Raw genomic sequence first — 13,053 nt, 5'->3', positions numbered from 1 at the left:
ATAGGCAAAGTTTGACAAAAATCGCAGTTCTGGTTCTATTTCAGTGGAATAACTTTAAGCTTTTGGTCTTCAAGTTATTATTTTCTCGTTCTCCCATCCTCTGCCGTTATATCTTAATACAAATTATTCTTTTTGATTCAAGCTCAATGTTCATGAAAGTCGGTGTGATAAATTGTGGTGTTTGTTTGGTATAGAAGTTGCTAGTTCTTGTTAAATGTAATTTCAAAGTTGGGGTAAATTTAAGCCTTGACAGTAGACGCAACGAGCGCTCGTTCGGGTGGACCAAAAATACTTAAAAACTCGAAAAAGTTATTATAAATGATCCGATCAAGTGGATTGTGGTTTTAGTATAAGTACATGAAAGTCTTGCAACACACAAGAAGTAAGCGAGGTGTAATTTTCAAGCCAGATCGACCAGACCGCTTTTACAGAGAGAAACTCTTAATGACCTGTTAATTTTCTTCGTTTCGTCGACTTTTTTCACATTCCACCAGCGAGAATTAAAAAAGGAAACCGTGATTTGTTACTATCTACTAGTACCAAGGAGAAAAAAAATTAGGGCAGAAAAAAAACTGCCAGGTTGAGGTTCCCTATGCATTTTAGTGGGGATGTCAAAGTGTAAAAACAAGAAATTATAAATTTATTTCCCTGCATATATTATCGACATTGCATAAAAGTTCCACAGATTATGAATAAATTGAAATTGTTCAAGTGCAACGGATCCCGGTACATGCCTGTGCCTTTTGTCGGGTATTCATCGGAAACTATAACACCATCTTTAGAACTGACTGCAGACTAAGGCCCTTTTATTGATTGCAACTACAAATGTGTATTTTACTGCTTTTCCTGGTTTACAGGAAAATGTGTACGAGCTTTCCGCCCGTCAGTGTTGAATTTTATGGACTGAATTGCTCGACGAGAACGTTCGCGCGAAGACTCAGATGCGGGTTATATCGGCTCCAAGAGAAAGTGGAACGTTTTATGGTTTTGGACACGGATGTCTAGGAAAGTGGGTTTAAGTAATGCCTTAGAGGGGAGTTTTTCAGATGCCTCAAGTCCCGGCAGGCTTTTTTCAAGCAGATGCGTCGCCTGTATGGAGTTAAACCTTTTATGTTTAAAGGTAATATTTTTGTTTAGAGTATTGTGACAGAATCGACTTTGCTAGGTCGGCTAGAAGGCATGGTATGTCCATGTGAATATCTGGGCGTTATTTTAAAAGGAGCCGATTATTGTCTGTTATTTTTCACATGGCCGGGCATATCAGTACTAATTTATGGGTGCGTCTTAAAGTGCGCTCGACTTGTTGGCGTTGTACCCAAAGTGGGTGTTCTTTTGGTGACATGTTTCGTTCGGCAAGTGACCGTTAGGTGATCACTAATGAGTGCTTATTGTTATGATTGTTTGGAGCTCAGGACTAATGATTGTTTTCTTGGTAATATGTTTCTTTTGGCAAGGGACCGTAAGGTGATCACTAATGAGTGTTTATTGTTATGATTGTTTGGAGCTCAGAATTTCGTTGTTCTCTTGGTGAAATGATTCTTTCGGAAAAGGGACCGTCAGATGATCGCTAATGAGTGTCTATTGATATGATTGTTTGGAGCTCAGGATTAATAATTGTTCTCTTGGTGAAAAGATTCTTTCGGCAAAGGACCTTAAGATGATCACGAATGAGTGTTTATTGTTATGATTGTTTGGAGCTTAGAATTTGATTGTTCTCTTGGTGACATAATTCTTTCGGCAGGAGACCGTAAGATGATCGCTATTCGCACTGCGTGAATTATCGACATTGCATATGAATACCACAGATTATGAATAAATTGACATTGTTTAAGTGCAACGGGGAAGGGAATATACCAGGTGCGATAAGTAATCAGCTAAAGGTTTGTAGAATATTTTTGGGAGGCTGTTGTGGGTGTTCATTCCGCTTGAGGGTGTTATGGCTGGTACAACGTTACCCACCGACCCAACCGTTATGTACTTAGCTTACGCTGCGACTCTTGTCGCGTCGCCGAATTTTATCCCCAATCTTAATCCAAACTTAATGCGATGCGATAATTGTTGCAATGCAGAATTGTATACTTTCCTTCTAACAAATGAAATTTGGTGAATTTTGGCATGATTAAATCAAATGAAACCCTGTGGTAGTCTCAAATACATAACAAGACAAAACAAAAACATGAAATTTGTACCCGAAATCATATCGTATCAATAAAAACAAAACCTGGGCCTTGACAAGTTTTGTGAAATGGTGATGGTGATTGCGATGAGGATGAAGACAGTGGCAGTGGTGTTGACGGCTGTTACTATAGAGAACTAAATAAATATGACCCCGGGTTAACCCGTGATAACATCCCTAGTTAAAATAGAAAGACATTGGCTCAGGTTTGACCCTCGGAGGTATAAGCAAATTAACATCCCCACTATTGTATCTACGCTTTCCGTACCTATAAGGTTAGTGCGCATGAGTGGGAGAGCATGTGCTCGACATCATGGCGGAATTAAACATGCCAGTTGTGTTGCTCAAAAGGTTGTTGTTTATTCGTTGAGAATACAATACCCACCATCCCCCTCCTTATGGTTTCCATTCTCTTAAAGCGCAGCGAAATTATTTTACATTATTTTGAGTAAAAAGCCCGTAGCTTACTCTACAAGATGACATAATTTTTGTTCGCTGTAACGTCATATGGCGTCACCTGACGAGAGCTGCCATCTTGGAACTCGCATGTTGGATGTCACTTTTTTCTAAGAAAGTCAGAAAAGAGCGGGAATTGTAATTATGACATTGCCATGGCAACTTTATGACGTTGCCATGGCAACTTTAAATGACAAGGACACATGATTGACATATCAAAATTTTTGCAAAGGATGAATGAACAGCTAGTGAAAGTTACAGCATTGTAGAGTAAATCTTCTTTTAAAAATTTGTACGTCCGAGAGTTAAGTGAAATTTGAAGATAGAAGACAATAAGGTAAAAGCTTGAGTTTACTTGCATAAATCACTTTTATTCTTTTTAACATGTTTTAGCCCACAGACATCTATCACAGCATTGGACTGTGTAAGTTAAGTTAAGAAGAGAAAAGAATGAAGACACTCCGTATACTACAAAAATGTGATTTACGCAAGTGGAAAGGCTTGAGGCTTTAGCGTCCACCGTTTGGATTAAATGGAATATAGCATTTCGCACGATTTCCTTCAGCAGCTGGGATGCATGTCGAACCACCCGAACAGTTTAATCTACTTTCTTCCTCTGCGCTACACTCTAGAAGAAAAAAAGACACGGGAAATATGATTCTTTAATATTTCCTTGTTAGCATTAGCAAAAATAACTAGTTTTAAAAACACCAAACAACTTTTTAAAGACATCTCGGATTCGGCATGACTTTTGTCACCTTCAGTTTACAACTCATCTAATTGCAAAAATTTAAGCACATTGGATTGTTTTAAAATTTTGGATTATGCTAAAACTGCTTATTTTACTAAATAAAAAGAGGCTTTTTACATTAATAGTTTTAAACCTGATTGCTTTTTCTGGACCGCCAGAAACTTTCTTTTTCTCCTAAAGACCGAAGCTGCCATAATTTCTTAATAATAATAATAATAATAATAATAATAATAATAATAATAATAATAATAATAATAATATAATAATAAATAAAAATGATAATAATAATCATAATAATAATAATAATACTAATTATTATTATTATAATAATAATAATAATAATTATTTTTTTTTTAATTTTTTTTAAAAAACAGCGAAATATGAATAAAAAATGATCGAAAGTAAAAACAAGAAAAAATAAATAAATAAATAAAAAAATAAAAATATGAAAATTCGATAAAACTAAGTTAGGCGGGCGGGCTTTTAATAATAATAATTAAAATAATAATAATAATAATAATAATAATAATAGTAATAATAATAATAATAATAATAATAATAATAATCAATTCCTTGACTGTAAACCCCCAGATAAATACGAATATACCCGCAAACCGACTCAAAATTGACTTAAACCGCCAAAGCGCCATATAATAATTAACCCCCTTAGGTTAGATTTGATCCTTACTGCATTTACTCCAGTTTCCATTATAAGTACTATCATGTGAACACCACGGTCGTGTCCAATCACCGGCATAGGTACAGCCGTTATACGTCTCGCCTTCATACGTGAAAGGAAAAACGCATTGATCTTGATCCCCGAACACTGCAAAAGAAATGTTTTAACTTAAACTCTTGTCTGATTTAAAATGAGTAGCGCTCTCGTCTTGTTTGAACATAACATAGCCCAGGTCGTCTAAAAAAAACCAAGAGGGGTCAACAGGTGGTTTATTGAACATACAAAGTATTCTCTATAATCAAAAATATTTTAACAGAAAAGAAGCAGTTAAAGCTAGCTTTAACTATTCATACTGTTACTGTAAATTGTATTCTATGTCCAAAATTAAACCGTTTAAAAAAAATTCCAAAAAATTTGACCGATGCGGTTAAAACAAATACAGTATACGCGCTTCAGATAGAAAAAGGAACGACATCATTTTTTTAAATTATTGTGTTGTGTGGATAGTTTATTCACTTGTAACAAAATTCAGTAATTTTCCTGTTATGAACTTCTTCAAAACATTCTAAATTTTTAGTTGTATTTTTCAAACAGTTAAAAATTGGACAAAACGTATTTACTTCAAGATGAAATATGGCAAAAAAACATTGAAATTTAGGAAGTGTCCCAAGGGAAAAATGGGTATATCAGCCAGCCGGACCTTAGTCGTGCAAACAACAATTAGGCTTCATAGAGATTGTCAAAGAATTTTTCCCCGTCGGCATATGTAGACAACAAAGCCAAGAATGAATTTGAATTCCAAGAACATTTTCCAGCTGCAAGATAAATTAAGGATAAACCAACAAAAAGATTTCAAAGAAAATATATATTTTACATACCATGTTCTCTTCCTTTTCCTCTTGCTTCCTTTTTTGCATATGCTAGGAAATAAAAATGACTTGTATAATAATGACTCTTGGTTTTAGGCCATCGTAACTTGATTAAAAATATGAAACAAACAGCGGAGATAATTATTATGAAAATTCGCATTTTCCTAACTTGACGTTTCGTATGCTAAGCTACATACTTTTTCAAAAGTATGGCCGTGACAAATTTTAGAAAACTATTTATATATTGTTATGAAAGGGGTCTGGAACCTAGACTGAGACAATTGATCTTCAGCAGTAACTAATATTAACGTTTCAGTTAATATAGCAACAACCTCTCACTGCCGACGTTGGAATTTAATGAACTAAAAGATAAAATATAGCTTGAAATAATGACCAATGGATAGATTATATTAGAAATTGCAAATTAAAATGAAATCAAGAGAAGTTATTGTCTTTCTCCATAGGCGTTTTGTAACTGCTCCATTTTGCAGAAAATCCATCCCCCGTTATTCGGCCTTCGGACTCGACTGGGTTGTATTTCCAACTTTCCTAGATTCCACAAAAAAGTTTAAACTCGCTGGAACTGTTAAACGATATTTTAAAAATAGATCACAAAAACGGGTTTTTTTGGACGAAATAAAAGAAAATTCGAATTTTCCGTCCTGCCTCGGGATTCTCGATATTTACAGACAGATGCACTCAAGGCTAAGTTTTAAACGCTAAGAAAAATGTATCTGTTGGGATACGCAAGCTGAACTTTCAAACTTCAGAAAAGTTTAGGAAACAAATTAAATATTATGTTAGCCGTTGTTGCCTTCTCGAAAACCGTAGTTGGCTTTTTTTCGTACCAAAAACGACACTGTTTTTATCTGTACGAAGACAACAGGCGTTACTTTCTCCAGTTTTTCATCACAATTTAATCCGAAAATCCTATATGTCGTCCAAGCAGATATTTAACGATAACCGTCCGTTGGGTGCCCCCGGCGTATAATAGATCCCGTGAAGAATATTATCCTGTTGTTAACCTTTTTAACTGATAAAAATGTTTACAGTTAAAAGAGGAAACTTAACATGAAATAAAGAGGGTTCTGAAAATTTAAGTGCAATCAACGTATTTCAACTTACCCTCAATGCCGAGCATCAATACGACAAAGCACAGGACCACAAGAATCTTCATTTTTCACAAGTTTGGAATTCTTCAAAACTCTTTTTTGACTGCCAACTGGAACACCTGGGATGATCAGAAGACGTTTGTTTCTCCAGTGATATCTTCTTGAACATTTATTGGCTCAACGAGATAAATTATAAATGTGGGTTAATGCATTTTGCTTGCCTTCTTTTCCTTTGTCGTAAATTAAAGCCATTCATCTGCCTCGTTATCTATTCAGCGTGACAAACCCCATTTAGTGCTAACATTTTGTAACCTTTGTTCTAATGAGTCCCCCATAATTAATTCAGTTCCATTAGCGAAACGACATCTCGTGTTTAACCTCAATCGAGTAGGGTTAATGTCTTTGGCTGGTGTTCTAAACTCAATTCTAGAAATGCTTTCTACACTAGTATTGTTTTCTATTGATTCGCAGACCAAATCCTTTTTTGAAACAATCCTCATTTTACAATAACTGAGAGGACTCTCGCACCCTGATTGGTCGAGAGTTTTAGTCAAAGAGAGTGTAGACCATGAAAATAACATAGACTAGAAATGCAACGTTAGGCAAATTTCGAAATACTTGATAAATTGTCGACACCTTTCAGGTTAATGCACTTTACTTGCCTCTATTCGTTTCGCGTATATTAAAACCAATCATCTGCCTCCTTATCCATTCGGCGTGACGAACCCCATTTGAGGAGGGTAAATAGGTTTGCGGGTTGACGGATTTGGTCCGGATTGTTGATTTTTGTGTTACAATGAGCGGATTTGCGGATTTCGAAAATACAGCGGATCGCGGATTAGCTGAATATTTTGGCCAGGATTCCGGATTCTTCCTATCATTAAGCTCTAATTGTGGATGTTAATCGAAGTTCGGATCACTTTGGTCGGTATTTGTCGGTATGTTGGCAGACCTGTCGCAAAAACAAGCAATGAAACAAAAACTTCTTAAAAAATTGGCAAAAATAGCATCTTTCGTCCTTCGCGGTGAAACTGTGTCACATAAAGTTTTCAAGTAATGTGGAGTCGGATTTAAACGAAAATAGTGGTGGATTGATGGATTTGGTTAAAAAAATAGCACCGATCGGCGGGGTTGCGTACCCCTATTCATCCGCCTCCCATTTAGCCTAACAATTTGAGACCTATTTGAGTCCCATTTAGTCTAACAATTTTTCTAAGAAGTGCCCCATAATTAATTCAGTTCCATTAGCGAAGCGGGACTTCGAGTGGGTTAATGCATTTAGCGTGTATTCTATTATTTTGTCATATAGCATAGACCAATCATTTGCCTTGTTCTATTAAGCGTGGTGAATCCCTTGTATAGTTTCATTGCGCTGTCACGCAACTGAAAAACGTGGTAATAAAAGGTAAAAAGTCCAACATTCAGTAATCTATGTTCTGATATGTTCCCTTTAGATCCCTTTAATTAACTTAGATCCATTATCCATTAGATTGGTAGGTGAAAGAAAGCTAGAAAACGCCTGTATTGTCTGTCTTTTTTCAATGAAAGTCTACATGCGTATCTTTCTCATGAGCTGGAAGCAGTGCTTAAGAGGGCGATGCGCATCATTTTCCCATATTTTTCGTACGAAGAAGAGCTGGATAAGGCAAGTCTAGTCACTCTGTCAGGTCAAGGCAAGCACTGACGGAAAAACTGTTTAACAGCATCTTAGAGAACAATGACAGTAGGCTGAGGAATTTACTTCCCCCTCGGAATTTTAGTAGCTATAACCTCAGAAAGTCACGGCAATTTCTCTAATGTACTTAAGTTTGGATTTTAATCACTCTTGTATAGTTTTTTAAATATTTTGCATTTTATCGTATAAGTTTTTATCGGTTTTATAAATTTGTAAATATACCATAATTCAACCTTTGGGTTGCGAAGTTGTATGAATAAACTATCTATCTATCTAGCGAAGCTATTTTTCCCCAGTGCTGGTTTGTTGTTTTCGCCGGCAGTCAGACGACTTGTCTCATTTAGTGATAGATGCATTTCATAACTAATTTAGTTTTATTAACGAAGCTAACTTGTGTGAAGCGACGCTCTTTGTCCTCGACTCAAATCTAGAAAAGCCTTCACACTTTTTTCGCAGTGTCTTTAGAGAACATTGCAGCAAAAGCCTAGGGTTTTTTCTTGTTTACTAAGTGATAACAAGAGATTGGTAAGTGTCAGGTATCAGCTAAATTTAGTTAACTCGTCATGTCTCAGGAACGGTCTATTTCGCCAATAAATGAGGGTTAAACCAGCTACGGCGGATGTGGCTTCCTCTCTAAATATTGTAGTTTTTACTTGAAACACCCATAACTGGTTGTATGATAGAGGAACGTGAAATACAAAAAATTATGTATCGATCGGAAATACATGAAATATGGCTCATTTTGAAATATAAAAGAAAAAGGATAAGCGTTCACGGAAACATGAAATAAAATAAAATGAATAAATTTGGATTAAAGCTTATAAATCGATCCGGGTATCTAAGCAAAGCAAAAAGATAATAGCTTGTGTATTCGAGACAAACAAATCAAATATAGGATTTTGTTAATAAGAATTAAGGATTGATTGTAATGTGAGAGCGTACAGATTATCAACCTGTTAAATAAAACACTTGTATAAGTGCAAGGGAAATGAAACAAGTCATAAAATAAGTTATTTGGGGAAAATAAAACGACTTATTTAATTTCCCTTGTCTTGATCGGTGTCCCGAAATAAGCGTTTGTTACCATAAACCAATTTTGCTTGAAATAACCCGCAGTAATACATGACCTATTTCATTTTGATAACTGACCCACTTTCTTTTGTAGATTTGCTTCAATAAGACGAATATTTTGGCACCAGAAACCCCTTTGGAGAAATATCAAAACCCAGCCAGCTCTTTTGCGCGCCTTTCATTCCTGAAAGCCATATTGTATCTTTAATTTCTTTCTAGCAGTACCGTGTCAGATTTCTTGTACGGCGAATATCCTATTCTACAGGTGGTTACAAACATAGCTGTTTCATTATGTCGTTTCAGAAAATAGTTGACGAAGGGGTTTCGAAACCAAATCACTTTTTATTTGAAATAAAAGTAATTTGATCTGTGACTCTTTATTCTCGAAATTTGCAAGGATCCATTTATTTATTTGTTCAGAAAGGGTGGAACATTGTTCTCTGATGCTGCTCTCCTCGTATTTTGGGCCGTTTGATAGGTACGCCAATATGGCGGCTCCATACTTGGCTTTGTAAATTTGTGCAAAACGTTCTGGGAATTCTTGGACGTTTGGGATAACACACAGAAAAACGGAAACAAAAACGGCTTCCTAATTTATTTCCTTTAATATCCCATTTTCTTGACTTCATTCACTGAATATGTTTTTGATTTATGTTTTTATTGCGTGAAAGTTAAAACGATTTGTACACCTGTCAGCCACCATGTGCTTTGAACATCAAAACAATGACATGAAAAGGCTTTTCGCGACATGTAAACCAGAAACCAATTATGTTTATATTTCCAGGTATTTCGCTGGTTTGCTAGCCCTCACGAATTCAACGGCAGACAACGAAACGTAAATTCAGATAGTTTCGTTTCACTCATATCGCTTACAGTAAAACAACTCTGATTTTTCGTATCGTGAATTTATACGGCTCGTGGGAAAACAATTATTAACCGAAGAGAAGGCTTCCAGAAAATTAAGGCTTACACAATCAACACCAACCAACTGCCGTCTACCCACGACAGAAAAAAAAAACTGTGTTACAATTTGGCAAATGTAAACACTTATGTATGATATGCATTCATCCCAATAGAGGCCTGTGAAGGATTCTCAAACGGCCCAAAATACGATTAAAGGCATCAGAGAACAATAAATGTTCCACCCTTTCAGAACACTTAAATAAATCTATCCCTGCAAATTTCGAGAATAAAGAGTCACAGATCAAATATAATTAATTACTTTAATTTCAAATAAAAAGTGATTTGGTTTCAAAACCACTATTCTCTGAAACGATATAATGAAAAAGCTTTGTTTGTAACCACCTGTGGAAAATGATATTTGCTTTACAAGAAATCTGAGACGGAACTGCTAGAATGAAAGTTACGATATGGCTTTCAGGAATTGAAGGCGCGCGAAAGAGCTGTCTGGGTTATCATATTTTTCGCCAGAGGGGTTCTGTATGGTGCCAGCTGTAATTATTCGTGTTATTGAAGCAAATCCACGAAAGAAATACCGGCTATTTTTTAAGAATGAAAAGTTAAGAAATGAAAGCAGGTGAAGCGGGTAAGAAAAATAATCGAGGTCGTGTATCAATGTGGGTTATTTAAATCAAAATTGGTTTATTGAAACAAACATCGATCAAGGCAAAGGAAATTAAATAAGTCGATTTATTTCTCCAAAATCACTTATTTTATGACCTGTTTCAAATCCCTTGCTATTATACTAGTGTTTTTATTTACCAGGTTGGTAATCTGGACGCGCTCACATTACAATCAATCCTTAATTCTTATTAACAAAATCTTATATTTCATTTGTTTGTCTCGAATGCACAAGTTATTATCTTTTCGCTTTGCTTAGATACCCGAATCGATTTATAAGCTTTAATCTGAACCTATTCATTTTTCTTTTAATTTCGTGTTTCCGTCAACGCTTTTCCTTTTTCTTTTTTCTTCCAAAAAAAACATATTTCATGTATTTCCAATCGATACATTGTTTTTTGTCTTTCACGTTGCTCTATCATAAAACCCGCTATGTGTGTTTTAAGTAGAAACTACAATATTTACAGAGGAAGCCACATCAGCCGTAGCTGGTTTAACCCTCATTTTATTTGCGAAATAGATCGTTCCTGAGACTTGACGAGTTCAGTAACTGAGTTTAGCTGATAGCTGACACTTACCAATATCTTTTTATCACTTAGTAAACAGGAAAATGTTGTTGCAATGTTCTCTAAAGACACTGCGAAAAAAGTGTGAAGGCTTTTTTAGATTTGAGTCGAGGACAAAGAGCGTCGCTTCACACAAGTTAGCTTCGTTAATGAAACTAAATTAGTTATGAAATGCATCTATCACTAAATGAGACAAGTCGTCTGACTGCCGGCGAAAACAACAAACCAGCACTGGGGAAAAATAGCTTCGCTAGATAGATAGATAGTTTATTCATACAACTTCGCAACCCCAAGGTTGAATTATGGTATATTTACAAATTTATAAAACCGATAAAAACTTATACGATAAAATGCAAAATATTTAAAAAACTATACAAGAGTGATTAAAATCCAAACTTAAGTACATTAGAGACAAAAAAACTATTTCTAAATCTATTAGTCTTAAAAACAGGATTAAATTGCCGTGACTTTCTGAGGTTATAGCTACTAAAATTCCGTGGGGGCAGTAAATTCCTCAACCTACTGTCATTGTTCTCTAAAATGCTGTTAAACAGTTTTTCCGTCAGGATTTTCCTTGACCAAACCGAGTGACTACACTTGCCTTATCGAGCGCTTCTTCGTACGAAAAATACGTGAAAATGATGCGCATCGCCCTCTATTGCACTGCTTCCAGCTCATGAGAAAGATACGCAGGTAGACTTTCATTGAAAACCAGACAGGCATATTCAATGATAGGGCGAATGCACGTACGATAGAACTGTACTAACTCGTTAGGACCTAGGCCTGAATGCTTTAACTGAGAAAGACAATACAGGCGTTTTCTAGCTTTCTTTCACCTACCAATCTTATGGATAATGGATCTAAGTTAATTAAAGGGATCTAAAGGGGACATATCAGAACATATATTACTGAATGTTGGACTTTTTACCATTTATTACCACGTTTTTCAGCTGATTGCGTGGCAGCGCAATGAAACTATACAAGGGATTCGCCACGCTTAATAGAACAAGGCAAATGATTGGTCTATGCTATATGACAAAAGAACAGAATACACGCTAAATGCATTAACCCACTCGAAGTTTATTCGCGAAGTCCCGCTTCGCTAATGGAACTGAATTAATTATGGGACACTTTTTAGAACAAAGATCACAAATTTGTCAGACTAAATGGGAGGCGGATGAATAGGGGTACGCAAACCCGCCGATCTGTGCTATTTTTTAACCAAATCCATCAATCCACCACTATTTCGTTTAAATCCGACTCCGCATTTCTTAAAAATTTTTTGTGGTATAGTTTCACCGCGAAGAACGGAAGATGGTGGTTTATTTTGCCAATTCTTTTTAAGAAGTTTTGTTTCATTGCTTGGTTTTGCGACAGGCCTGCCAACATACCGACGAAGATCCGAACTTCGATTAGTATCCAGAATTAGAGCTTAATGATATGAAGAGTCCGGAATCCTGGCCAAAATTTTCAGCTAATCCGCGATCCGCTGTCAGTATTTTCGAAATCCGCAAATCCGCTCATTGTAACACAAAAATCAACAATGCGGACCAAATCCGTCAATCCGCAAACCTATTTACCCTCCTCAAATGGGGTTCGCCACGCCGAATGGATAAGGAGGCAGATGATTGGCTCTAATATACGCCAAACGAATAGAAGCAACTAAAATGCATTAACATGAAAGGTGTCGACAATTTCTCAAGTATTTCGAAATTTGCATTACTATGCGTTAAGAGGCTATGTCATTTTCATGGTCTACACTCTCCTCGACCATAGCGCTCGGCCAATCAGCGCGCTAGAGTCCTCTCAGTTATTGTAAAATGAGGATTGTTTCAAAAAAGGATTCGGCCCGCGAAACAATATAAAGCAATACTAGTGTAGAAAGCATTTCTAAAATTGAGTTCAGGACACAAGCAAAAGACATTAACCCTACTCGATTGAGGTTAAACACGAGATGTCAATTCGCTAATGGAACTGAATTAATTATGGGGGACTTATTAGAAAAAAGGTTACAAAATGTTTGAACTAAAAGGGGTTCGTCACGCTGAATAGATAACGAAGCAAATGATTGGCTTTAATTTACGACAAAGGAAAAGAAGGCAAGTTAAATGCATTAA

The 13,053-nt window shown here is 36.0% G+C and overlaps 1 protein-coding gene across 2 annotated transcripts in view; it reads right to left on the bottom strand.

The window, feature by feature from the left end:
• Window positions 1–2,982: 2,982 nt before the first annotated feature.
• The window catches only part of LOC144629868 (uncharacterized), a 182,981-nt gene continuing 172,910 nt past the window's right edge, over window positions 2,983–13,053 (bottom strand). The window contains exons 1-4 of one of the 2 annotated variants that reach the window (XM_078488110.1): window positions 6,057–6,175; window positions 4,941–4,982; window positions 4,072–4,209; window positions 2,983–3,260 (exon numbers count right to left, since the gene is read on the bottom strand). In XM_078488110.1, the coding sequence (XP_078344236.1) occupies window positions 3,142–3,260; window positions 4,072–4,209; window positions 4,941–4,982; window positions 6,057–6,108 (351 nt within the window). In that variant the 5' untranslated portion in view covers window positions 6,109–6,175 and the 3' untranslated portion in view covers window positions 2,983–3,141. Of the gene's footprint in view, window positions 3,261–4,071; window positions 4,210–4,940; window positions 4,983–6,056; window positions 6,176–13,053 lie in introns of those variants that run through there. The other variant, XM_078488112.1, reaches the window with a different exon arrangement.

This window comes from Oculina patagonica, chromosome 11 (genome assembly GCF_052425735.1).
Source record: "Oculina patagonica isolate OP01 chromosome 11, crgOcupat, whole genome shotgun sequence".
NCBI lineage: Eukaryota > Metazoa > Cnidaria > Anthozoa > Scleractinia > Oculinidae > Oculina > Oculina patagonica.
The sequence above is the reverse complement of the archived record's forward strand: the minus strand, read 5'-3'. Positions and strand labels throughout refer to the sequence as shown.